Source organism: Planococcus citri, chromosome 5 (genome assembly GCF_950023065.1).
Source record: "Planococcus citri chromosome 5, ihPlaCitr1.1, whole genome shotgun sequence".
Lineage (NCBI taxonomy): Eukaryota > Metazoa > Arthropoda > Insecta > Hemiptera > Pseudococcidae > Planococcus > Planococcus citri.
In genome coordinates, this window is record NC_088681.1 from 32,013,297 (window position 1) to 32,041,292 (window position 27,996).

At 33.4% G+C, this 27,996-nt stretch overlaps 2 protein-coding genes and 1 long non-coding RNA gene across 10 annotated transcripts in view; all 3 read right to left on the reverse strand.

Moving 5' to 3' along the window:
* The window catches only part of SPoCk (secretory pathway calcium atpase), a 43,056-nt gene extending 31,155 nt beyond the window's left edge, over positions 1-11,901 (reverse strand). Inside the window, exons 1-2 of one of the 6 annotated variants that reach the window (XM_065369926.1) lie at positions 11,737-11,901; positions 511-714 (exon numbers count right to left, since the gene is read on the reverse strand). In XM_065369926.1, the coding sequence (XP_065225998.1) occupies positions 511-714; positions 11,737-11,763 (231 nt within the window). In that variant the 5' untranslated portion in view covers positions 11,764-11,901. Of the gene's footprint in view, positions 1-510; positions 715-5,159; positions 5,346-6,072; positions 6,455-10,167; positions 10,329-10,536; positions 10,925-11,736 lie in introns of those variants that run through there. The other 5 variants (XM_065369924.1, XM_065369929.1, XM_065369928.1 and 2 more) reach the window with 5 other exon arrangements.
* A 1,781-nt stretch (positions 11,902-13,682) lies between these two features.
* Positions 13,683-15,811, reverse strand: LOC135847400 (uncharacterized). The gene is made up of 6 exons (XM_065366906.1): positions 15,628-15,811; positions 15,320-15,540; positions 14,895-15,246; positions 14,567-14,821; positions 14,373-14,494; positions 13,683-14,113 (listed from the first exon to the last, which is right to left on the reverse strand). The coding sequence occupies exons 1-6, from the start codon at positions 15,668-15,670 to the stop codon at positions 14,060-14,062; spliced, it is 1,047 nt and encodes a 348-aa protein (XP_065222978.1). The 5' UTR covers positions 15,671-15,811; the 3' UTR covers positions 13,683-14,059.
* A 729-nt stretch (positions 15,812-16,540) lies between these two features.
* Positions 16,541-27,991, reverse strand: LOC135847401 (uncharacterized). 3 transcript variants are annotated; one of them, XR_010559165.1, is made up of 7 exons: positions 27,058-27,991; positions 26,822-26,929; positions 26,648-26,738; positions 26,245-26,584; positions 26,061-26,181; positions 25,714-25,810; positions 16,541-19,422 (listed from the first exon to the last, which is right to left on the reverse strand). It is a non-coding gene; the product is annotated as an uncharacterized LOC135847401 (long non-coding RNA). The 3 variants fall into 3 exon arrangements; XR_010559164.1 differs by having other exon boundaries at positions 16,541-16,702; positions 19,174-19,422; positions 26,245-26,738; XR_010559163.1 differs by having other exon boundaries at positions 26,245-26,738.
* Positions 27,992-27,996: the final 5 nt, after the last annotated feature.

Genomic DNA, 27,996 nt, shown 5'->3' on the forward strand with positions numbered 1-27,996 from the left:
ATATCTTTCTTCAACGTATAAAATACTATTAATAAATGCGTGTATGATGGCTCGAGCGCTTACATTAGCTGATATAGGTGTAGCACAGATAGAAGTATTTTTTTAATTTTTTTTTTTTTTTCATTCATTCGCCTTACATAATTATACAATAGGCTGCGAAATCTTGCATATAACTGTCAACAATTACAACTATATAACAAGATGTACCGACCGCGATAAAAATCGCTGACTTATCAAGTACGAAATCGTAATTAGTTTTGAATTTTTATTTTTATCCTCGTTCGGCGAAGCGTCCCTCCAGCCAAACCAGGCCGGAAAATAAACCAGAATACAGATTTTCCGGCTTCGTCGTAATTTTACGATACGTATCTATGTAGGTAAATTTCGTGTACGTAATTCGTATTTGCCAAGTTTAAGTACCTAACTACCTGTATTTCTACTCACAACCCATTCATAAGAATATACGTAAACTAGGCGAATACGAGTATAAATTTCAGTATAATTAATTACCTGTTCGATGTATTTTTTCCACGGCGGATCTTCCTCTTTGAATGAAAATTCGTTATAACCGATTAGCTGTCTTCTAAGGTCCGCCTCGTTCCATCCTAAGCCCATTCGACAGTCTATTCGTAACTTAGAGGCTACATCTTCGGCGCACATTGAGCTGGCATCGCTCGTTTTCAGCCACATATCGCTCTCATCTGATTTATCAGTCTGTAAAAAGGATAAAAAATTAATAAATGGACATGACAAATTTACAACAGGAGCTTGCTAAAATTTATCGTAAATTGAAAATTGGCAACGTTGAACGTTGTAAAAAGCAGAGACAGAAAACCATTTCTTAAAAATATGCACGAGAAAAAAAATTTACAATTATAAAATATTTTTCAAGAAGGCGGAATAGGAAGATAGAAAAATGAAATTCAAAAAATTAATGTAGCCCTTGATTTCTCATAAAAAATGAAATCTTCGAAACAAAAAATGTATGAAGAAATCAAGAGAACAAATCAGCACCGTTTCTTTCATTCTGTTCATTATTAACTGAAAGTACTGATGACTCGAATCCAAGAAAAGCAAACAAAGAAGCTTAAAAATATCACAGAGATAAGAAATTTTTAATCTGAAACAAATACAAGGAAACGAAATGAATTCAACGAAGCAATCAATGCTCCTGTAAACAGTTTGACAACATTCGTATAGTCAATAAAGACGAATGAGTTGAAAACAAGAAAAATTAAAACCTTTAAAAGCATATTTTTAAGCACGTATAACTTTTTAACAGTCCTTTTTCAATCGAAATTTCTCCAACTTCCCTCCCTCCCTACCCTCCCTCTTCCCCCGATCTTTCCAGAAAGATTCAAAAAGAACTCGCATTTCGATTTTTCCACCAACGTTGAAATTCACATATTTTATTCCAAGTTCAATCCGATGCATTTTAATTCTTATTCGATGACAAATTAGTCACTCAATTGAATCATTATTTACCGTCAGCTCTGGCACTGACACGTATCCATTTTAACCACTGTTATGATTCATGTCAGGGAAAGTAGATTTGCAACCGAAAAACGAAATCCGTCGATTTTTTGGTAAGAAAATGAAAACAGAACCAAAAAAGAAACCAAAATCAAAATCGTTAATATAAACTGGTATTAATTTTCCAATTTAAGGCAATGTTCAATACAATTTTCGTTACTCATGAACGAAATTTCATCTAAAAATATGAAAAATGAATCAAAAATTTGTGGAAATTCGGAAAATTGATTTCAATTTTTTTCATATTTAATAATAACATTTTTTCACGTTTTGTGAACAAAATGTCAATTCTATCCTGTAGTCCATTTTCTTGCAGCGAAAATGAAAATTCCTGAGCCTTGGATCTCATCATTTTCACAGCCTTTGACATCGCCAACCAGGAATAATTACTTCCCAAAAATAAGAGCGTTTCAAATTTTTTTGGTTTAAAAATTTATTACTAAAATGGCCTTTTTTTGGTAAATTTTTCCCTCGAATTTTCCAAGTCACATGAGATTTCCATTGATTTTACACCAATCATTTTTTTTAAAATCACAAAAAAGTTTGTCATTTTTTTGATAAATTTTTTTAGCTGTTTGAGGGTTTGATTCTGGTGGGAAATCTGATGAGGAATTCATTAGCAGTTGGAGTGAAACGTTTAGTAAGTACATGCGTTCAAAACATTTTGAAAATTTTTGATTTTCCCGCCTTTTTTTGAAAGTTTCTCTTGGACACTTCGAGAAAAATTTCGAGAGCAAAATGAGATAGAGAATCGGATCAACAGGAAAAGGTCTATAATAATTTTTTTTCAAGAATCTTATTTATTGAATTTTGCTTAAAAACTAGAAAAACAGTTCAAAAAACGTGTTGTTCATAATTTTTTAATTTTTTTGGCAGTTACAAGTGGTTATGAAATTTTTTACGTTTGTTTACACATAACTAGAGAAAATCACATACATACAGTGTAAGCTTTTTAAACTTTTCATTGGATGATGAAAGCTCGTGGTAGAGGAATGTTCTACAGGGAAGAAAAGGAGGCAATGCCAATAATGCCAGAAAAAAACATTTTGATCCCATAGTCTATAAAAGGCCACAAAATAAAAAAATAATTCATTCCTAACTGATTTGAAACATCTAATCATAATCAATTAATTTTTGGGTAATAAAGGAAAGAATCAATTTATTTTTCGTAGAATGATACTATGTAGGAAGGAAAGTAGATCTGCTGAAATACAAATTTCTTCACAAAAAATGTTACAACTAGATAGGGAAACTCTGCCGCTGAATGAAATCAAAATTGGACAGATCAATGAAGAATAACTTTTTGATCCATCTTTTTTGAAAAATGACCATTTTAGAAATCGAAGGGACAGAATTTTCTGAAGTTGAAAATAAAAAATAATTAATAAACAAAAAGGTTCATTTAAAAGGCCACAAAAACAATTATTCAATAAAGTTGATCGTTTTCAATGTTTCGTTTAATTTTTAATTTTTGTAAGATCATCGGATTTTCCTTAAAAAAAAAAAATCAGTTGATTTTCAGGAAAATTTAAGAATTCCTCGAAAAAAATGAAGAAAAACTATCTAAAAATTATCTCAACCCCCCCCCCTTCCCACAGAAATGAATTTTCGTCACCGACTATTCCCTCAGTTTTAATTTAGGCACCGAGTCAATGGCGTAGCCAGTATTTTTTTACGAATTGGCGAAAACCAGATTTTTAGCCATGAAAAATCGAAATTTGATGGAATTTCATAAAACCCTTCATAATGCATGATTATTTCTTAAAAATGAAGATAAAAATATACTGCTCGATTGCTCGAACGAAGATTTGTTGAAAAAACAAAAATTTCAGTACATTCAATTTTAAATTTTCATCGTCAAGAGGGAAGGCAATGGCTCTAGTAACCCCTTCTCCTTGCCGACTACATCACTACGCAGAGCCCAAGTATCCTCCCAATGGATCACTATCACTTCTACTCTTCCCACACAAGAAAAAGAAAATTGTTCGCATTAATTTTACTATGAAGATACATACATCACTTTCAAGATAGAGAATTGAATTAGCTAATCAATCTGAACTGTCACGTTGAACAAATTACTTAAAACCGTCGCGTCGATCAAAAGTTAAACAAATTCGACAACTGATAAACTGATTAATTCATTATTTTCCAAGGAAATCTGGTAATGGAGAATTCCCACACGAAATACGATTGAAAAAATTACATCGAGACAAAATATTTAACATGCTAGATCGTGAGGTTATTTGGGAAACCGTTTGTACTTCTTTCTTTCCCTCCCTCCCTCCCTCCCTCCCTCTCTCCCTCCCAGTATTCATGTCCAATTAGAGGGTTGTCAAATGCCAATTGTTGCGCCATAATTCCCAATTTCAAGAAACCGAAGTTAACTAATAAGCTTGGGCTATTTTTCTCAGATTTTTTTTTTTCGAAATTGGCAGTAATGAGACTAAACAACTGACAAGACTATATTCCAAAATATTCCCCCTGTTTCAGAAAATATGATATCTTTCAAGATCTGATTTTTGCTCAATTAATGCGAAATATTCGAGAAGAAAATATGTACCTTCAAAATACGAATTCGCCCAAAAATGAGCAATTATTTCCATTAAGTTTTCAACCAACTCACGATCAGTAGAACCCAAAAAGTGGTCTTGCATTTTGACAGCAATAGCGCAGTTTGACACAGAATTCAAATGCCACCATTTGGAACTTGACCACTTTTCCCCCAAACAGGTAAAGTAGAAGCTAGACCGAAAAAACCACGATTTTTTCAAAAATTCCCTTTCTTTGAGAATTCGTATCTCCCTTCCATTCAGGATTAACTCGAAATTGATCAATCAACTGCCTAAATATTATTAGGTAGGTATCTTACTTATCGTAGCAATCATTGGCGAGAGAGATTATCTTAACGTCAATATCAAAGCATACACCTAACCTACGATACACACACATAGTGCCTATTTTTATAATTCGACATACATAGTTGAGCATTTTTCATTACTGATTTTCGATAGGTACTTCTATGATGACGTACATATATAAATCCACACAACATCAAACCGTATGTTAATTTCGATAGCTAAAAGGCATAAATTCGTATCTCAGGTAATGGAAATTATCGTCGAGAATTTTCTTTTCCTTCTTTCACGCTTTCTCTTCCTTATTTTATAGCATCGTATCGGTTCAACGTTCGATAACACTTACTTAGTTATAGAATTTGAAAAACACGCATCCATCTCTATATACAGACAATTTTCAACCAAATTTAATCACTTCCCTGACTCTAGTAATGACTCCAAATTAAATTTTCTACCCAGCCCATGCTTCAAAACTATAAATGATTCGTTTAATATACAAAAATACGATAAACGATTAGCATACTCGATAAAATCAACGCTGGATTGTTAAAAAATAAAACGACGATATCTCATTCTGTCGCAACATCACTGATGTGAAAAAATTACCAAAAAACTTGCAATATTTCCGCTATTAAAACGCGCTAAATGAATTAAATTCCGACTTTCGAAAAAAAAAGCAAAAATAACACCGAAATTATAATCATTACAATCGCATACCTACGAGTCGATTAAAAAGTACCTATACGAAATAGGATAATGATGGTAATTTACCTGCGGACTGGCGATTTTTTCAACTAAACGGCATTCGCACTTGGGAAAAATGCAGTTTCCAAAATCAAAATAATTCATTATGGTTGAAAATTTCGACAATCGACCTCGACTAAGAAACGTTCTACGAGTAGCGAAAATTAATCGCGGATAATGATCGTTGATCGCGAGCCATAAGAAGGCATTATGAATACCTACCTAAACAGTCAAGCTCACTGTAGAACTCTACTACGACCCTATATATGTAAAATTAATAAAAAAAATTCAATTAATTATAATTCCGCAGTAATAACTTCTTACACGATATGAGAATGCTTATCTGTATTTTTTCTTATCATTGCTCGTTTCAATATCGATTACCTATTAAAAGAAGGGGCATATTTTTATTCCAGAATCCTTCGTTGCAATGAGCATTTCTATACGTAGGATTCACACGAATACATGTATAGGTAACTTAAGCCTTAATAAAAATGACCCCCCCCCCTGGCTGCCCTCATCTGCTGTAATTCACCCATTTACATACACATACGCATATGTGATGATCTTAGCAGAACACTTGGAGCAGAAAAAAGAACGCCGCGCCGTTGAATCGGGTGTTAAATTTTAATTAACAATGCGAATACACTTAATCCGGTACTTTTGAAGGTCGGTCTATTTGTTTATGTTTCGCTTCGATTGCTTTTCGTTTCTATACAATGGAATCGTATTATAGAGCAACGTCCATGGATTTTCAAAAAAAAAAAAAAAAGATACAGAGAAATGAAAACTCGTCCAAACTGGATAATTGTTGGAATAATTACCAACGATTCGAACAACCACCCTGATTCCAAAAAAAGCTCCAACAAACGGGACAAGGTTCGAGGTTCCTATCGATAGGTGGGTATTTTAAAATAAATCGTATTTGTACTCGTATTACCGTTTTCATCGTGTCTCCATTCATAGTGAATTTATCGATATCTTTCTGATGATGTGATACGAATAAAACAACAATACATCACGCACAACCACACCACACAGCAGCACAGAAACAAATACTCGATACCAAACAATACCATCGACAATACATCGTTAATTAACACGGCTACTATAATAAATGAATAAATATCTTCGTATAGTTTCCATCGAATCGATTAAGTACACGACGATGCTTACTGCGAAAGATTTATATCATATTTTTTTTAAGTCTATGCGATCGAAAGGTTGGAAAATCACGACTAAAGCTGAAGCAATTTTGAGTCAGTCTCAGTTAATTGTTCAGTTCGTCAAATTTCAACGCGAGTCGATGGTTTGTTTTCAACTCAAGTGGCATCCACTTTGGATTTGTGCACAGAGCAGAACAGAACTGAAGCAGATCTACGTAAAAGGATTTCGTAATTTTAGTTTGATGATGATGATGATGATGGTGATGATTAAGAAGAAAACAAACAATGATAATACCTACAATCAAGTGTACCAATAAATTTACACTGAATTGTATAGAAATGCATAAATTAGTCGACTAAACATACGATTTCTTATCTTTCATATCGGTACGAAGAAAATTACAAACAAAATTTATCAAAAGTATCTCGAGAGGGGACCTACAGCAGGGTACATAAAAAAACCTATTTTGCGACGATTTTTGGACTGAAAATGTCATAATTCACATAACTTGAAATGATTCATCATCTAAATTGAAAATTTCAAAAATTGAGCAATATTTGTTCGATATGCTTCAAACGCATAAAGAGCAAGACGTCTAATTCAATATGAGCTGGGAAATTCTATCGAGTTAATTAGTCACTAACGTAAATAAAAAATGAATTAATTTTTTCAATCCTATTATGAGACCTTTTACGAAGTGTGAAGCATTCCAAAGAAAGAGGAGGAATACATTTTTTTCGAAAAACATTACAGAATTTTTCATTCGCTATGCCATTAGGAAAAAAGTTACACAAATCAAACGTGATTTACAAAATCTTCAAATTAAAATGCAGGACTCCACGAAATTCCAGCAGACTTTTGCCATGGATCTTGGACATCATATTTTTTGATTTTACTCTCTCCCTCGTCGTCTTTCAAAAATGCATTCTTTAAATTTGATACATTTTTTCAGATTTTACCTCATTCCTAGTTCCCCTCATTCTTCATAAAAAATTACGAGCGTTGTTGAAAGTTGAAATTTTCATAGAATAGCGCTGTTATGTTCAACGTGGAGCAAAACGCAAACTCGTCGATATTTTTTTCCATTAAATAATAAATTAAGGTGAAAAAAATTTTGAACAAATTTTTAATGAAAAATAAAGGAATTTTAAACCAAATTAATGCAGAGCTTTTTCAGAACTTGCAGCACTAATTGAACATTTTATAATTAAAATCACTATTCCTTACTCCCTCATCCTCCAAAAAAAAGATTGTATCAATAATTCAAAAAGAGAAATTCACAACTTTTATTGGAAAATTTATCGAAAGTTCAACTTTTTGAAATCTTTGAAAAACACAAATTTTTTTTCCGACGGTTGGCTATAAATAATTAAGTACAAATTAATCATCCATTTGAAAGCAAAAATATAGCAAGTTTTCAATTTTTTCAAACGTTTGATCTCACTCACTCACGTTTAAAAATTCCAAGTGCATTAAATGCTCATAAGTGTATCAAAAAAAATAAAAAATAAAAATAAAAATTGTTTTTTATTTTATTTAAAATTTTAAAATGTTGAACAAACTCTAGCAGAACAAGAGACAGTTCGAGGGAGAGACTAAAAATCAAATCCTCCTAAAAAAAAAAATCAGAAATAACCATTCGTTTATTATCTGTTCGTAATTCGTACTGAGTGAAAGTATACATACAAGTATAATAACTCTGAAGGTTACACATTTACAATTTTTCTCAACATTTTCCAAGACATCTTCAACAGTTGTGCAGAATTTCCCACAAAAATTCGAACGTCTGTCGCTCCCTCCTTAATTCAAAGTTTCAGACTTTTGAAAAAAATCAACCTTTTGTTTTCAGGGATAATAGGTCTTTTAAAAATGGAGGAGGGGAGCTTTAAAAAAAGCCTTTGAATTTATCATTTGTCTAGTTTCGATAGTAAATAATAACAGGAATAAATAGTGTTCCAAAAAGCGAAGAAGAGGCTTCTGAAGTTGTTTTTTTTTCTTCATTTTTGAGGGAATTTTTTTTCAATATTTGGGAACAGGGGATGAATAATTTTGCCCAAAGGCATAAACATTTCAAAGTTGAATTACAAATAATTATTTTCATATACCAACAAAAAAGAGTGTGTTGCGTAATTTTCAAACCACTTGTATGCAAATAGAAAGACCAAACTAAAAATTAGGGTGTTTAGTACGAGTGACCCCTTTCTACCTTCGTTTCAAATTTTAAAATTCAAGTGCACTAAAAACCAGAAAAAGGTTTTTTTCAATTCTTTTTTTGGTGATTTATATCCACTTAAAACATTGTTTTTGAACATTTTTCATTTTTTTCCCCATCTGCATTTTCAAATCACCTATTTCACTCTTTTAGAAAGTAATTTTCACGAAACACTTTTTTTTTGGGATTTCTAAACATATTGATTTCATCCAGAGCAAAGAATGAGTAATCATTCATCGCCATAAAGGTAATCATCGATTCAAAAATCCAAAACAGAGAGAAGGTAGGTATAGGTAATTCATAATAAAATTTCGTACAAACAACTGTTTTTCATGGCTTATAAAATAATCCCCTAGATTTCCTTATTTGCAAAAGTTAATAAAACACTTGGACAGGTTAATGACCGAGATCGAATCACGACTAATGAAAAAAACTTTTTGCCAATTTCAGCAGTGTTGTACCTTGTAGTGTTGACGTCGAGCCGCATACAGGCAGACATACAGGGTGCCCAGAAATAAATCGAGCACCCCTAAAAAAGTTTTCTACTAAAATACTTTGGTTGGTCAGTGATCACAGTGAATGATAATAATGATAGCGCATGATTGGTTGTTGGACTGGAGAGATAACATTCCACCAATCATATGCATCTATTTCACGTTGCCAACCTATATTTTTAATGAAAAACTTTCCTTGGGGTGCTCGATAGCAGTAGTTTTTTACTGTTTTGCAGTAAAAAACTACTGCTTTTAAGAAGCCAAAATGTCGTGACTGCTAAGTAAATTTGCAATAAAATTCATCCATCCTACACTAATTGTAAGAAAAATTTACTTCAAAAAATCAAGTCTCTTACTTTTTGCAATTTTTTCTTGGGATTTGAGCAATGCTCAAAAGAAGGCCATTTGAATCTGATACGCATTCTGATGATAAAAATTCAAAACCAAATACACGATACGTCCTCAAAACTTCAAAGAAATTGTGAAAAATTTCAATTTTGTATGTTGTACGTGCCATAACGTTCGGAAAATTTTTTCCTTTCGCATTTGGAACATATTTTTCGAAACACATTACCAGCCAATATACAATTAGGAGCTGAAAAACGCCCAATGCTCGAAAACACAAGCCATAAAATTTCAAATAAACGTGAAAAATTGAAATGGAAACTCGAACCTTGCCTTGTTTCAAAAAAAAAAAAAATTGATAAGGATGCAAAAAATGGAATGAATTATCATGAAACTTTTTGTTTTCGTATTATGGTCACACTGAGCACACCTTACGCGTAACGCCGAAAACGTATGATTATTCATTCATTACTTTCATTCGATTATTAATCAATTGAATATTGCTGGGTAATTCTTGGTGAAAGAAGTACGTGTAGTTGTGGATTTCAGCTTATTCACGTATGGATCGATAAGTAACTACAGGAAAAATGGTTCAAACTGTCGACTGAGTCATAAATAATGTAGAAATATTTGAAACGAGTGCGGTTAATTAGACAACAAATCACGTTGAAAGGGGAATCCATCCACTGGAGAAGTGATAAGGAAATATCGAGTACAATGTTATCTATCGTGTTCAAAGATACTTCCTCTAGCAATACTATACAATAAAGAATTACTATCGATTGAAACGGTAAAATTAATGAAAGCTCAAACTTACTCAATTGCAAAAACTTATACAACCACGTATGTACATGTTTCAAAGGTGATCACCGATACCCTCAATAAAACACAAGAAAACTGGCGATAGTTTGATTAACTTCACACAAACGATTGTTGAAATAAGAATCGAACTGACGAAACGGAATTTCAGCATGTGCACGTAGGTAATTAAGCCACGTTACGATTAACATATGATCAATACGATAAGCATAAACAATGATAAGGTAAATTATTCGCGAAATACACCCAATATTCTACTACGACGAGAAACACTTCAACTTCTGTTCAACAAACAACGGTAATTTGGTTCACAAGTACCTAATGCAGATATCGAATACATGTATCATTAATTACACTACGTACTCACCTCATCAAGAATATCTTTATTTATAAGGATAATATCATCTGGAACGCATACGTCGCTCATCTTCCTCACCCTATGATATTTTATACGATTCATAGATAAGCGCACCATTGTGATTTTTCATCGGCATTTCCATCACTCGATACTTTACTCTCGAAGACTCGAACACACGTCAATTTTTTAATAAAATATCGAACCGTACGAAATACATCACATCAAATTTGATAACGCGTGATTCACTCTACACTCAAAACACCAATCAACGCACCGAACTAGTTCATGGTTCTCGGAATGCAGAAAATAAGAATTTACTTCGAACAAGCGTAACAATCTGCAGTGCTACAACAAAAATTCCGGTGCAGTAGAAGATTTTTTATAGAACAATGATATTTGTCGGGATGGACCTTTCATAAAAATAAGAAGATAAAGAGTTGAATGTACGCATGCGTTTGTAATTTCTTTCATTCTTTCATGAAAACATGAATAAAATGATGGAATGATACACCGGATGTGAAAAAAATTGACAGGTTGATTGGAATCAATGTTACCTTTTAGATAACCTAAAAATACGAAGGAAATGAAAATTTTGAAAAACGAATAAGTCAGCGAAAACTATTATTGAACAACTGTTCAACTTTTAGTTGACTTTACTTAGAAAATTGTATACGAATAAATGAAAATAAAATAAACAGTACAATGTTCAAAGTTATCTCAAAACACGTCGTATTATCACTCGACTACGAAATATAACAGCAAAATTGTCTCCGTTATTCATCAAAAATTGAAAAATTAATACGGTACCTAGCTCAACTCACTCGTAAAAATTATAATTATGAAACTTGAACGAGAATTCTTTTCAATTCCCGATTTCTTATAAAAAAAAATCATCACGAACAACAGTGAAAATATTTAGATTACCAAGTTATAAAACAAATACTCAGAATAGAATAGACAAAATATCATCAAACGTTAAAGTTAAATGCCTACCTATCATATTCATAATTATTATTTACCAACATTAGGGTTAAATCTATTCACTTTGACAAGTAAATGACTAGTAAATAGCTGATTTATTAAAATTAATTCAAAACGATAAATAAAAAATTTTATACCCGAAATGGTTAGTTAGAAAAAACCGAAAAATGCCAGTAAATAGCTTAAAAAGAGGGTTAGTGGTGAGAAATTTTTTTTAAAAAAACTTACTTTAGATAGACAGTTTCCGCAAAACATCTTGGAATTTTTCGATCAAATTCTTGATACACAGAAAAAATATATTTACGAATATTCTAATGGTAACTGATATAGCAACGGAATCGCATGGATCATAGTGGTATTGTTAACTTAACCGGTTAAGTGATAAACTGGCGACTAAAGTACAGAACAAATCATTTGAATGTTTTAAACAAAGTTCCCCTTCCCTGTACATTCTTTCTTGTCCAATTCATATCGTTTCGCGACTACTCAGCAGTTTACGGACAATATTTACTTTATTTCGAAAAATTCAAGTAGAAATACCAATATTAATGTATTATTGAATTGCTTACCTATATTATTGTGATCAACATTTTTTTATAGGCGAAATATTTTTTGTAGATCCTAATTATAGGTTGATCATGCTTTATTTCAAAATAATCAACTTGAGATTCGTTGCGGTGTAATTTATTTTTCCCCAGTAATTTTTAAAAGAATCGAAGATGTCACAGTTGCACATATTATTTTGACGTCTATACCTGTATTAATAATTATTCAAGAAAAATCTGGCACTGAAATGAAAAGTAAACGCGGCACAACTGTTTTCAACACGATTTCAGTACATAAAACTTCTAAATTTAAGTATTGTACTTATGCTAAGACGTTATCGCCATTTATCGGTATTTTCACTGAAAATTTACACGTTTTAATTTTCGAAGTACACCTAGCCTATCTTTGGTTAAATTATTGTAGAAAAAAATGCGAGGAAATACCCTTACCCATAGAGACTTCTATGCCTTGATTTCATACCAACGCATTTTCAAATCTGACACTCTTGAAAGGCGTTGAAGTTGCCTATGCTATGCTTGAAGGAAAACATAAGCAACGTAAAATTCAACGATTAATCAAGTTGTGAAAAAGGAGAAGCATGAGCATTTGATTACGAAGTCTAAAAAATCCATTGATGAACTGCGATACATTTTTTTACTATTAAGCAAATCATTGATAATTTTCAAAAAATATTTGATCCTTTCAAAAAGATATTTTCAAATTTGTTGTGAATAAAATATTTCAAACCACAATATCAGATTTGTCATTAAAAATGCATCAGTTGACCTGAAGTGTGAAAGTATAGCGTGATTGTATCGTTGTAATACAACGAAACTGATGATAGGTACGCTTCATATAATAATTTTATCAATAATCAGCATTATCTTTAATTGTATGTTCAACGAATAGGTTCAAGTTACCGATATCGAAACAATTGCTCTCTGAAGTAAATTTTTTCTTTTTGTTTCTCAATTCGAGGCTCGAGTAGGTATACCAGCTTACATATGCATAGTGTTTATTCAGCTGTTGTAGGTATATGACGAAGACTGTACGAAATGAAATAAAAAAAGATACATGTTTGATTGTAAGAAAAAAAATTATTGTTACGAGGTAAAAATTTCCGTTCGTTGGTATCGATTCGAAGTTTACATAGGATTCGAACGATCTAATTTCTGATATTTTTTACGTTTCTCCGAAGCATCACACATTAACAAAACGTTTTGAAAACACTCGCCTCTTTTTTAAAGTCGTTTGGCTCAACACCAATAAGCATGAAATATTCTTTTATGGCAGCAATACCAAGATTTATGGCAATTTTGCATTTAGTTCACTCTCTGTCTATCGCTGCAGATAAAATGCTGATTGTGGAAGTCTGTAGTCTCTACTCTCTCGATAGTGAAAACATTCAAATACCGCAAGGTAATCCCACGTAAAAAAAAGTGTAGACGTTAAGTATGCAAAATGTGAAAAGCGACGTTAATTTTCCGATGACATCGGCGGAATATAAAATTCTATAAGCTAAGTGATGCATTGACGATCCATTTAAATAACGTCTCCATAATAATGTACCACGTTAAAATTACATTTAGATGTTAAGCTATTTGGTGAAAAACTCATAAAAAGCTCGCTTATTTTCAACGTCCTATAATTACAGAAGAGAAATTGAACAATCGAATACTTTTTATACATGTATCATCAAACACAATAAATATAATAAACATTTCTATAAGTACATTAAAAACGTTAAAAAATACATAGAAAAACACAAATATTCAAACATAAACGCGATAACTTCTGTACAATTACGTACTTTTACGTAATTTAAATTAACGTTACAACAATTTGACAGACGTAAAATGAAAAGGTATATAAAAAACCCGACACTGACCAACAATCATGCTGTATTGTACTTTACTAAAAAAAAAAAAAAGAAGAAAAAGAAAGAGAGAGAGAGAGAGAAATAATCTTATTTTTAAAACGTCATGATGCCATATATAAAAATTCTTTATCTTCTGAGATTATTCACCTCATTCTCGAGTTTTCCGTTCGCAACCAGGCACTGAAATGAAAGATGGTAATGCAATTAATTAAGAGCTAACTTATTCTAATTTAGCAGAAAAGAAATCTTTATGAGCAAAACAAAGTATTCATCTGCAAAATTTAAAAATGGATAGAGAGGTTAAAGGTTGAACGATAAGACTCAAAGTGTTGTATAATATCAAATAAATGATCAACGATGCACCAACTCGGTGCTTGAGAATAAACCTAATAGTAATTAGTAAAAAGCATAAAATTATTATTATTGATAAATAACGTACATTGTTACTTATATCTTCGGAATCCTTTTCGACTTTAACACAATTGTTAATTTTGACTTTAGAGTCGTCTACTCCACTTTCATCACTATCAGCAACGCAGTTGCTCAATTTCGGCCGAACTTCTACGCACGAATAAACGGAAATCGTTAATTTAACAAAACATATTTTTCATATTCATCATTATCAGTAATCACCTTCGTTAGATTCCGCTCTATTTGAATTATCTAGTTGTTTGGTAAGAATTTGCAACTGGAGTTTTCTTTTTTTCGCTAAATAGGCTTTTTTCTCCTTGACGATTTTCAATTGTACTTTAGCAATTTCATTTTTCAATTGCTGCTCGTCTTTTTTCATTTTATACAAGGCTTCTTCTTCTTGCAATATGAGTTTAATTTTTTTATGCCTTAATTCCATTTCTTTTTTCGTTTGACTACATGTACAATTATTCACAGCTGTAAAAATGGAAACAAAATTTATAATTTTGAAGAACACGAAATTCTAAACTTGATTTACTCATCAACGTACCTTCACTAGGTTCAACGAAATTGTCATCTGGTTGATGATGAGTGGCGTCTTTGTACGTATCTCTATATGTCTCTTCACTTTCATTTTCAATAATGACTGTCTCAATAGGTAATGCCCAACTATTAGGACTATTATTCGTCAGATAAGAATTTTCATCTAACGCGCTTGGAAAATCGACGCTCATGGCATTACTATCTAGGGAATCGGAAATATCATCGTAATTAGAATTGCTTAATTTATGTTTCAATTCTGCAGAAGTGGAATCGTCGTCAACTAAACGTTCACGAAGAAGTTCGTTTTTTCTTCGTGTCTTCAAATTATCCCATAACTTTCTTAATTGTTTAACACTAGTCTGAAATAACAGAGTTGGTGTCAATGAACTAACAGTAACAAAATGATGTGATTACCAGAATTTAATAACATACCTCTTCATCATTTTGAAAATGAGCATTAAATTCAGCGGTAATACTTTCCCATATTCTTTGCTTTTCTCCTAAATTAGCAGTATCTGTCTTCTTATTTTCAATCTGGTTAGGCCTATACTTCTGAATAAGCGTCTTTAAGAAATTGATCTCTTCAGCCGAAAAATTCTTCCTCTTCATCGGAGTGACTTTTACAATACTATTATCAACCTGCTCAGCTGTAACTGGAACGTCAACAGAAACACGAATGAAATCAAATACCTTCGTCGAATATGTTACATTATAGTTATGGGAATAATTTCGTCAATTACCTGGAGCATTTGGCAGCTTTTTCCTAGTACACGCTAAATACATTATGAACGATCGAAGTTGATAAATCTACACCTAAATCAGATTGAAATACACTGAAAAGTTGTTAATATTGTTTCTCCCTTTTATGTTTTTTTTTCTTTTCTTTTTTTTTTTTTTGGTGTTTTGATGGCACTTCAACTTTTTTAGGTTTTCCGTTGAGTATTTCGAAATTTTCGAATGCCAGTTTGAAGTGGTAACGCCCGGTGCTCCGACTCGATCGGCTAAACTACGCTATTTCTGCTACTCGCAGATTAGCTGTGTCGCCGAGTGTTTATATACTCGGTGGCACAGCATCCAAAGCAGCTATCTACCTACAGCTTCAGTTGTATGATTTGTATGTCTTCGACTTCCCTTAAAATTCATCGAATAAAAAATAAAAAATAAATCTTTCTCATCGAAATGTTACCTATTTCTATAGGCTAAAATATTATATGTAAAATACCTGCGAATTAAATTAATGATTAAAAATTCCATCGAAGATAAATTGTATATATAATTTTCACGTGTGATATTATATGTATATTATATTTCATCTCCCACGCCAACCCTGAGTTTTATTTGAGTCTCAAAGATAAAATGAATAAAATCTGTAGCTCTCTGAGTGCAGTACTGGTGTTTTAAACTACTCTCCGACTGAGCTAATACTGGATGTACACTAGCCTAGCACGCTTAAAACGCTGTCAACCGTACTCCAGTGCCTGGTATTTCATTGGCGCCTGACTCGTGCTTGAAAAAAATTTTATCTTCGAAAAATTTGAGCATTATTTTTTCTAAAAAATTGTTCAAAAAATAAACCATCGAATCCAGTATTAAAATAAAAAATAAATGCGACTCGTCAGCCGCTACTACGAATCAAAATAAAAATAAATAAAATCCACGAACTCTCAGTTGTATTTTTTTAAAAAATAAAATTACAAAAAATCTTCAAAATACCTAAAACAACAGTAAAATCTTCATCACCAGCGCGAGTATTTCCTCAGGGTATTAAACTTCGTAATCGAATTGCTCCACCACCAATTCCAAAAGTAACCAAACCTAGAAAAAGAAAGATCAAAATGATTACTCAAGAAAATCTCAACGAATTAGAAAATAAATTACAAAATGACTTAGGTCTCGCAAAATCCGAATTAAAAAACGATATAAAATCCGAATTAAAAGAAGAATTAAAAAATCTGGTAAAAGAAGAACTTAAAGAAGCGCTAAAAGAAGAAATAAAAACCGAAATAGTTGCCCTTCTGAATGCAGACGTGAAAAAAGATATTAAAATTTATTTCGATCAATTAAAATTGAATATGGAAGATAGCCTGGATAAAATTGAATCAGATGCACACGACAAATTTATGGGCATAGTCGATGCAAACGTTAAAACAATTGTTGAAGGAGCGAAGATGGCTTTAAATAATACGATGAAGAACGTACAAGTGGCTACAGTTCCAGCTAGCGGATCAGATAAAATTTTCATCGATTTATTCTACAAAAATGTGTCTAATTTTGAGCAAAAAAATAGATTTTTCCCACACAAATTTTTGGCTCAATTTACAACACCGGCGGTAACTCAAAATATCGATCCAGATAATCGAAGAATGCTGCTAGCTTCGTGTGTGAAAATCGAATCAACTGCCTGGAACGAAAAAGTCCAAAAAGCCAAGACTTTTGAAGAATTACAAGAATACTTCTTAGATATTTTTTGGGACGATAATGTGAAAAGTGCAGCTGTAATGGCTTTTGAAAAAGAAATCCCAAGACACATTACAAAAATTATCGATTTCATCGAATACATCTCTAATTGGTACGACACCTTGTTAAAAACCGATACCAGAGAAAAATTGATTATCTCCAAGGTGTATAAAAAATTCCCTAAGTGCATTAAACAGCAAACCAATAGCGAAGGACTGACCAATAAAGACTCAATTATGGCTAAGTTAGAGACTGTCAAAAACATGGACACGGACGACATGACCATAACTTGGGACGAAGAAGAAGACCAGTCAAAAATAAATATTAATTACCGATACCACGATAGGGAGAATTATCGACGAAACAATTACGAAAGAAGAGATTATCGTCGAGAAGAACCGCATAACAGAGACCGTAGATACCAAGACAATAGGGAAGACAGAAGTAAAAATTATGAAGATAGAAGTAAAAACTATGAACAAAAAGAAGATAGGCAGCAGAATCACGAAGAGGAAAGGAACCCAAGATACCAAGGGAGAAACTATGATCCAAATTATCGCTGGAACCGCAACAGATACTACGATCAAAGAAATCATCAAGGAAACCCCCCGCCACCCCGAGATGAAAAGTCAGAGGGGCAGAAAACTGACCCAAAAAACGCCAAGTGACGATGTGTGCAGAAATATCTGCAACGAGGGGGGAAATCCGGACTATCAAAATCGATAAAAAAATTTATGACATATTGGGAGAAGGCCTAGTAAATGGGCGTTTATATAACAATCGATCGATCACCGAACACTACGACCAAATCAAGAAAATACCGGAATTTAGAGAAAATGTAATTTTGTCAATTGGAGAAAATGAGCTCAATGAACGTGACATTGATTTTCACTTTGTTGAGTTTTATCTTCGAAAAACGATTGAATACATAAAAGAAAAAGGAGCAAAACAAATTTGTGTAATTTTCCCGATCCTCCTGCCCTATGTACGAGGTCGAAAAAATGCAAAAAGCCTCCGAAGATATTTAACTTTTATCGAAATTTATAAAAAAATTACAAAAATGACAAATACAAATTTAATCACCCGAATTGCTGATTTATTCATCGACAAAACGAAGTATAGGCAAATTTTAACAGACAGAGGGAACGTTCGAGTCCATTGTGATCGTTTCCAACGATACCACAAGACTAGAAAACCCCCAGTAATCCCTAGTTTCCAGAAAACCGCTCTCCGAATGCTTACAAGCGCAGTTCAACGACTAAATTCAGGAGATACCGGCCGTTGGATATTTGAGGAGGTTTATGAATTGAAAAAGTCTGCAGAAAACAACAACAAAAACAGAACATCGAAAAAACAAAACAATTTTTCACCTACTTCTACTCGATACATAGAAAATCGGGTCGACACAAATGATAAGCAAGATCCAAAAACCCTACCTACGACAAATTTAGACACGCATACCAACCCAAAATTGCGCAAAATAAAATGGAAAACTGCCTGGATGGAGAAGAAAAGAGAAGAAATCGCCAGCAATAAAACCAGCTTGGCAAATTCCAAAAATCGAATAAAAAGTAGTATCGACGAAAAAGATAAGCAAATCGCGAGCGATCGAGATACGATAAAAGTGGCGATGCAGATCGATAACAAAGGCTTGAAAAACGATAAAATTAAGTGCATCGATAAAATTGACCCAAAGGCCACTGACTTTTGGTCAAATTGGTACGCGAAATTACGAATATACGAACAACAAGCAAAGCAAAACAGGGATGCAAAAGTACAAGCGAAAAATAATAAAAATAACAACGAAAATTTTTACAAAAATAGTATACCATCCAGCAGTAATGCCTTCGAATCTGCAAAACCAAATTTCTCCTTCGCTGATTGGATGAATTCACTCGATCAGCACCTGAAAAAAGAAGAAAAGCCTATAGCAAAACATCAAGAAATAGGTAGGAACGATAAAATAAATGTCTCACCTCCGGAAATTAAGCAAATCTTCGCCATCGAGTACCCAGCAAAACGTTGGCCAAAAATTGAAGTAAAAAAAGATGTCCATCCAGTAATACCACTGCCGCCACCTGTAAAAGAAAAAAATACATCTTGCATTAATTTCGGGATTGAAAAAGAAGATTACTATGGACTATTGGATAGTGGTGCAGAAATTAATCTAATAAGTGAAAGATTATTGAAAAAAATTGAACGTAGACATAAAAATTCAGTCACCTACGCAACACCAAAAAATAAAATTATCGTTCGAGTCGCCAATGGGATGAGCGAAGGTACCCTCCCATACATTGTAAAAATAAAAATGAAATTTGGAAAAGTAGACATGGAGATTCCATTTTACATTGTTCGAAGACTGCCGTGTGGATTTTTAGTTGGAAGAGAAACTATAATGGAGGAGTATATCGATCTGCAGTTCAGAAAACAGCGAGCAAAATGTACAAAAATTCCTGGTCAAAAAGAATATGTAAATTTCTTAAAAGACAACCTCCATTTTATTCACCATGTACGTGTTTGTAAAATTGAAACTGTAATTCAAGAATTAAATGTATTTTATAATAAAACTTTTGAAGATAAATCCATCGATGAAAATTTTTCAATTATTTTAAATAACCTACGAAAAACAAATTTAGAACCAGAGCAACAATGGAAAGTTATCGACGAAATAATTCCATTTAAACATCTTTGGCGAAGTCAAATTGGGCAGTACAATGGCAAACAATACAAATTCGAATTTTCTATCGATCCTGATGCTGAAGAATGGGTAGCTAGGAATTACAAACCTAGTCAACACCAAAAAGAACAACTCGATAAAGAATTTCAAAAATTAATTAAACTTGGACATGTCAGACCATCAGAGTCCAAATATTTGAATAATATGCTGGCCAGAGAAAAATCAGATGGAAGCCTACGTATATGTTTAGACCCCCCACATTTAAATAAAATTTTAATCGACGACCAAGAAGAAGCCTCCACTATGGAACGAATTGTACACGATAATCATGGAGTGCAATGGGTATCTGTTTTTGATTTTGCAGCAGGATACCACCAAATGCTTTTACACCCTGATTTTTGGAAGTATACCGCTTTCAAATATGAAGGACGTGTCTACGAATGGACTGTAATGCCCTTTGGGGTCAAAACAGCAGCAGCCTGCTTCATACGTATGTTAAGGACAGCTATTCAAGATATCTTGGGGCTAGATATATACGTCGACGATGCTAAAATAAAAAGTAAAACCTTCGAAGATCACTTAAAATCAATAGTACAATTTTTGGAACAAATAGACAAAGCAGGATTGACCCTAAATGCAAAGAAAACGAAATTATTTCAAACAAAAATTGACCATTTAGGTCACGTATTAAATAAAAATAAAATTGGAAAACAACAAGATAAATTAAAAAAATTGGAAAAATTCAAAAACAAACACTGGCAGAAGAAGAAAAATGGAGTCGTATTGAAAAATGTTCGACAGGTACAGCAGTTGATAGGGTTGACCATCCTATATTCCAAATTCATCAAAAATTTCCAAACAATTATTCGACCACTTACAAAATTATTGCTCGATGGAGGAAAAAATTTCGAATGGACTCAAGAACACATCGACGCATTTAATATTTTATACGAAGAATATTGTAAAGAATTTGAATTGGTGTCTCCAGACCCCAAGAGAGAATTTTTCATCGAAATTACCAGTGACATGGATACTGTAAATGGTGTAATTTATCAACAAGACGACGACAAAAACGACAATGTAATTTTATTTATAAGTGCAACACTTAAAAAACATCAAAAAAATTACACCTACATCGAAAAAAGGGTTTTAGCCCTAGTTACAGTATTGAAAAAAGCCCAAATGTGGTTAATTGGCAAAAAATTAATGGTTCCAGAATCGATAAAAACTCCTATCGCTAAGTTGCGAGATGTAGCTCAAATCCATTTGAAAGCAGCGTATTGGATTACAATTTTAAATTCGTTCAACATTTTTTACGAAATAAAAAAAGATAAAAAGAAATATTTTGAAGCTATGCCCCCCGAAATTAAAATGGATGTAAATTTCATCGAACACAAACAATTTACAAGAAAAGACCCAAGTGAGCAATTGACAAATGCAATTTTAAATATGGAAACGATGCAAGACAAAGATGACCAGCTTAGAAAAATAAAAAGAATGATTGTATATAAAGAAGTCGACGAAAAAACAAAATTAAGAGGACCAAAAGCAATAGAGAAAAAAATGGCAAATTTAAAATCAAGATACATCGTAGAAAATGGAATTTTGTACAGAAAATTAAAAAATTTAAATTTAATTAGGCTTCCTGATGACCTACTCTTCGAAATTACTACTTACCTACACGAATTTTATGGACATCTTGGGGCAAAGAGGCTTGAAACAATATTCAATCGAACATACTATTATCCAAATTCTGCGAAACATATTCAAAATATCACGAATGCCTGTATTTTGTGTAAGCAAAACAAGGTATATGGGTACAAAAAACATCCTACCTATAATAAAATAACGGCGAAGGAAATAGGTCAATTGGTGACCATGGACATTTTTGGGCCCCTGCCTAGTAAAGAAAATGGTCCAAAGTCCATCATCGTTGGAAAAGAAATTTTTTCTCATTACACCTGGTTCCATATAGCCGACGATTCGACGACCCAACGAGGTGTAGACCTACTTATGCGTATCAAAGCAGATTTGGAGAAATGGGGACATAAATTGGAGACCATAACAACCGATAATGGGCCCCAATTTGGTTCGGACGAATGGAAAACTGCCTGTAAAAAATATGGAGTTCGAGCAACTCATATTGCACCATATAATGCTCCTGCAAATTCGTGTGAAAGGACAATGAGAGAGCTAGGTACCCTGCTACGCCTAGCATTAAACCATCCAGAAAAAGAAGGTACCTACACCCATGAAGGTTGGCACCAATACGTGGCTGATGCCGAACGAGCAATGAATAATCGACCAACAGAGTTCAAATTCTCACCGAACGAAATTATGGGCCTCAAAAATGATGAGCCTCCATCAGCTCTCTTTCCTATAAACGAAATAAATATCGACGAAGAATTAATAAAAATAAAAAACAAATTAATTAAAGACAAAGATTACATCACTTTGGAAGAGGCCCAGAAGTCAGAAATAAACCATAAAGATCTATTGCTCGATAAGGAGTTGGTAACCGTGTACGTGGATGGGGCATGCACCAGAAATGGTGAAGATGATGCTGTAGCAGGAATTGGAATAATTCTACGACCTTACGGAAAAAAGAATATTAGTCAAAAATTAAAAAATATGCCTAAATATACGAACAATATTGCTGAGTTGGTGGCAATTCAAGAAACAATGAGATTAATTTTGGAAAAAACAAAATATCGTCGACTCGAAATATACACAGACTCTAAATACGCCATCGAAACGATAAGTAGGGTCCAAAAGTACAAAGAAAAGAACTGGAAAGTGGCTGGAAAAGAAATAGCCAACAGAGACCTACTTGAAATGATATACCTACTTAAAAAAGAATTCGAAGAAATTGAAATCAAATACGTTGAGGGGCATGGCTATGATTATGCAAATTTCTTAGCAGACAGATTAGCAAAGGCGGCTGTGTACGACGATGAATTGGTCGATATATTAGTTGAAGAGCCTGAGGAAAAAATGGAAAAAATTAACAAATTTATTCGATTAAAAAATTTTGAAAAAATTGTTCACGACGAAAAAGAATTTAATAAAAATGATGATCCAGAAAAAAGAGTCCAAATCGGGGACCTAGTCATGCTGCAAAATCACAATCAATCATCTGGACCAAAATATTTAAATAAAAAACTATTTCCAAAAAGAAAAGGTCCATATATAATAACGAAGCAAATTGAGACCAACTGCTACCGACTAGCAGACTACAAGAATTTGAACTCGGATGATAAGCCTATATCAAACATTAGGCAAATGACACCCTACCTATCTAAAGAACAGCTAAGAATTTTGCAAGACGAAGCTAGGTACAAATCCCCATGGGACGATCGACCATTCCACGAACGTATCACAGCCCAAAAGGCAATTTTAGACGAGAAAAAAAGAAAAGGCGACGAAGAGGCAGTATACAAAATGCTAGAAAATGAAGAAAGAAGATTAAAAGAGATAAGCGAAAGATATAGCGAATTGGAAAATCAAGAAATAAAACAGAGACAAGAATTTTTAAAAACTGGCAAATTTACAAAGAAATTACCTACGAAACAGGGCGATGAATGGCTCCAAGACCAACTAAATAGGTTAAGGGAGTCAAGAAAATTAGTCAGAAAGCAGAGACAGCAAGAAAAAGCCAAAATTTTGCAAGAAAATAAAAAGAAAAAAATTTCCAAACAAGTTCAAATGGTATGCATTGCCCTACACATAAAATCTATCGATAAAATGCACCAATTCCAACTCGTAGCAGACAAAATAGGCGAAGAAAAATTATCTGACATTGCCTTCGGGGTAATAGCATCGTCGGAAAAACCAACCAGCGACTTGCTACGTAAAATCGAAGAGCAAGAGCTCACCAGCGAAGATTACCATAAAATATTCCTTTCAATTGCCTAAAAATATCGTTGAAATAATTGATAGCGAAGGTAGAAATAAATTAGACAAAAGAAAAACGCTACAGAAATGAACCAGATAGGTACCTAGCTATCGAAACTTTCCCCCATCAACGACCTACTCGAACAATAACCGAGCAAACGAACGAGGCACGGCTGATATCGAGATGCGGCAACGCATCATTCGTTTAACGTTTCTCGGTTGTGTACGGTCGTACTACCTTCTAGCGTGCATAGCATCGTGTAGCAGAGTGTTTTAGTTTTGGAGGTTTTTTTTTGTTTTTTTTGTGAGAAAATATATCTACGAATTAATTTCGACATCGCCGTATAAATTTCTTGTTCGAAATAAACTGCTGTTTTGTGTTACCTGCTTCGAAATAAACCGTCGAATCTTCGAAATATCATACCTATCTTCGAAATATTCGTGAAAGCATGGCTGAGGAGCTCGAAGCCTTTATGAGGGCTGAAAGTAACGAACCATTTTTCGAACCTACCGAAGAACAAGAAGAAATGTTATTACTCGCTGAACGTGGCGAATCGATGGATTTTCCAGACAGTCCAGACGAGCTCGACTATGAACCGATGTCATCGCCAAAGCCAAAATCTCCTCGAAAGAATTCACCGAAACCAAAATCTCCTCGTACTCCACCGCCAAAGTCTCCGGCCAAATCGCCATTTCGGAAATCAATCATTACTTTAAACGATTATCGGAGCGCGACCAGACAAAAAGAATTCGTGTTTCGAATCAAATCAGAAGACTCACAGAAATGTATGGACCTCGAAGACCATACTTCGTACAAACCGATGGGAAATTAGTACCCGAGTTTGAATATATCTCCTATATCGTCCAGAACCTCGAAGCCGACAAAAACTGGTCACCGGATAGTCCAAACTAAAGGTAAGAGTACAATTTTAGAATTTCTTCGAATTAAAACACCGGAAAGAACGCGAAACTAATAATAAATTTTAAACCATCGAATAAAGTAGAAAACAAACAAAAAATTCGGATTCGTCGCGAAAAATTAGTCCAGAAAATATTTTTCAAAAATTTTTATCGTCAAAAATCGATTTTTAAAAAATAAAACGTCGTTGTTGAATTGGTGTATACCACTATTTAGTTTACTGAAATTTTGGAAAATTTATCACCCCTCCAGCCTATTAAAATGTAATCTCGAAAAAATCAATTCATCGAACAAGAAAAAATTTCTCAAAATATGTAAAAATCATCGAAATAGAAAAATCACGCGAAATCACGAAAGTACCTCCAAAAGTTAGGGACAACGATTATCGATTATCGATTATCGACTCGATAGTCGATAAATTTATCGACCACGATACGACGAAAAAATGGACGTTATCGACTCGATAAATTGTCGACTCGATAAATTTGTCCAGGATAAGCCCTACGAAAAATTAACAGCCATATATAGTCGTCGAAATAAAACTGGCAAATTCCAGCAGCCAGAGCACATTCAGCAAATTCGTAGTGGTAAAGGCAATGAATGCCAGTGATGTCGCCAAAACAAATCCAAAATTCCAAATTGCGCATTCCAAAATTAATAACACCATCGCAGTAAGTGCGAGTAAATTCAAGGGGCAAAAAATCCAAATCCATTATCCGTCAACGTGTATGTCCATCCTTAGTCTAAACCGTCACCAAAGTAGTCAAGGAAAAGTCATTCTTACCTACGATAACAAAACATCGAATTTTTTTTAATCAAAAAATAAAAATACAGAATTGAAATTAAAAATTTAAAACACACTTCGGAAAAATAGCATACCTGTTCAGCAAACGCAGGAAGTAAGAAACGAACAAATCGACGAACAAAAATCTATCCAATTTTGAAAAATTCACCGAACACTTGAGACTGAAAGTACCTGTGAAAACAGAAAAATTAAATTACAAATCAAAATTAAAATCAAAAATTTAGTGGATTGAAAATAACGTCACATTTTCAAAATAAGTCAGCAGTATCCATTAAGAAATATGGGGCAAGTGTTCGAAAAAGAGAAATTTTACGTGCAAAAATCCAAATTCAAAATTGATACGACGAAATAGGGAAAATAAAATGAAATATAAAAAATACGACGAAAAGTAATCCGAATTTAAAATTTCACAGATACGTACCACCGAAGATCATCGAAGATACCGAACAGCAAAGCCGAAGAAACCGTTTCCAAAAACACCAACGACAAAGAATAACAATCAACACCGGTCAACGAACGAGCAAGTCCATGCGATAAAACACCTACGTAGAACGACAGATTGAAAAATAACGCAACAAAGATGGAAAAAATGAAAAGATAATTACCTGTCATCGAAGTATCCAGCTTCCAACATACTAGCTCGGTAAATCAAAATAAAATTATCGTGTAAAGTCGTATTTCATCTGTTCGGATAGTTTTTCCAAAAGCGCCTTCAGCGCAAAAAGTTCTCGTACTACGAAAAATCCAAAATTAAACTCGTCGAATAAAATCAAAATTATAGGAAAACAAATTACCTATGTCGTATTGATGAATCCAAGTAGTAAAAGCATCGAACGATTACGCTGGCAACATGGCCACTCTTTTTCTATCATCCAAATTTGGCGAACGTGTTAAACAAATCATCTCGAACCGAACGGTATCATCGTGGAAATTTATCGAAACAGCCTACGAAGGGCAGAAAAAAATTAATAATTCGAAGACAAATCAATTTTCAAAAACGGAACTCACCTGTCATGGGTAATTCGCTATCACCGAATAAATACAAAATGCCTCGGGGCAAACTAAACGATATTCTAGTCACAAATTTGAATCTTCATATCTACGAACAAAATTAGAAAATAAAAGTAACGACGAAATTTCTTCGAAATTTAATTTATTCATACGCTCATCAAAAATACTTACATCGAGATAAAATCCAAATTTGGAAATGGTGTTGAAATTAAGTACCGGTGAATCACCGAGCAAAAACATGGCGGCCGATTGTTGTATTCTTCGTTCGATCTTCGAAATCTGAAATGTAAATAGAAAAGAAAAATTATTAGTATCTACGAAATAAAATAAAAAGCGTTCAAGCAGTCGAAGCAGTTGTTCGACATTAGTATTTATTAGAAATAAACTAGTAATTATATTGCTCTTACCTTATATTGTTGTTCTTTTTCCTTTGAAATGTAAATGAAGATCGGTGATCGATCATAAAGTAACGGGCTTCTCCCGATAAAAGTATATAAAAACACTACGGTGTTGTTTTAACCGTTTGAAAGTTTTAAACTATTTATATTGTTACGTTTTAATCACGTTTTTAAATTAGTTTTAAGGTTTTAATTAGTTCGTTTTAAACCATTTTTTAATGTAAAGAGAAGTCGAAACACAGAAACAAGCCATTTTGTCAAAAGTAAATATTTTGATCAGCGACAGTGCAGCCAGTCGAACGAAGCCGAAAAAAGCCAGCGTGCTGGAATTTTTTGGGCTTCGTCCGAGGGGCACCGGGCTACCACGAAGTTGTGCTTGTCGATTCGCAGTGTTGCCACACTGTGTTTCGACGGGGCAATGAAGTGGTAACGCCCGGTGCTCCGACTCGATCGGCTAAACTACGCTATTTCTGCTACTCGCAGATTAGCTGTGTCGCCGAGTGTTTATATACTCGGTGGCACAGCATCCAAAGCAGCTATCTACCTACAGCTTCAGTTGTATGATTTGTATGTCTTCGACTTCCCTTAAAATTCATCGAATAAAAAATAAAAAATAAATCTTTCTCATCGAAATGTTACCTATTTCTATAGGCTAAAATATTATATGTAAAATACCTGCGAATTAAATTAATGATTAAAAATTCCATCGAAGATAAATTGTATATATAATTTTCACGTGTGATATTATATGTATATTATATTTCATCTCCCACGCCAACCCTGAGTTTTATTTGAGTCTCAAAGATAAAATGAATAAAATCTGTAGCTCTCTGAGTGCAGTACTGGTGTTTTAAACTACTCTCCGACTGAGCTAATACTGGATGTACACTAGCCTAGCACGCTTAAAACGCTGTCAACCGTACTCCAGTGCCTGGTATTTCAAGTTTG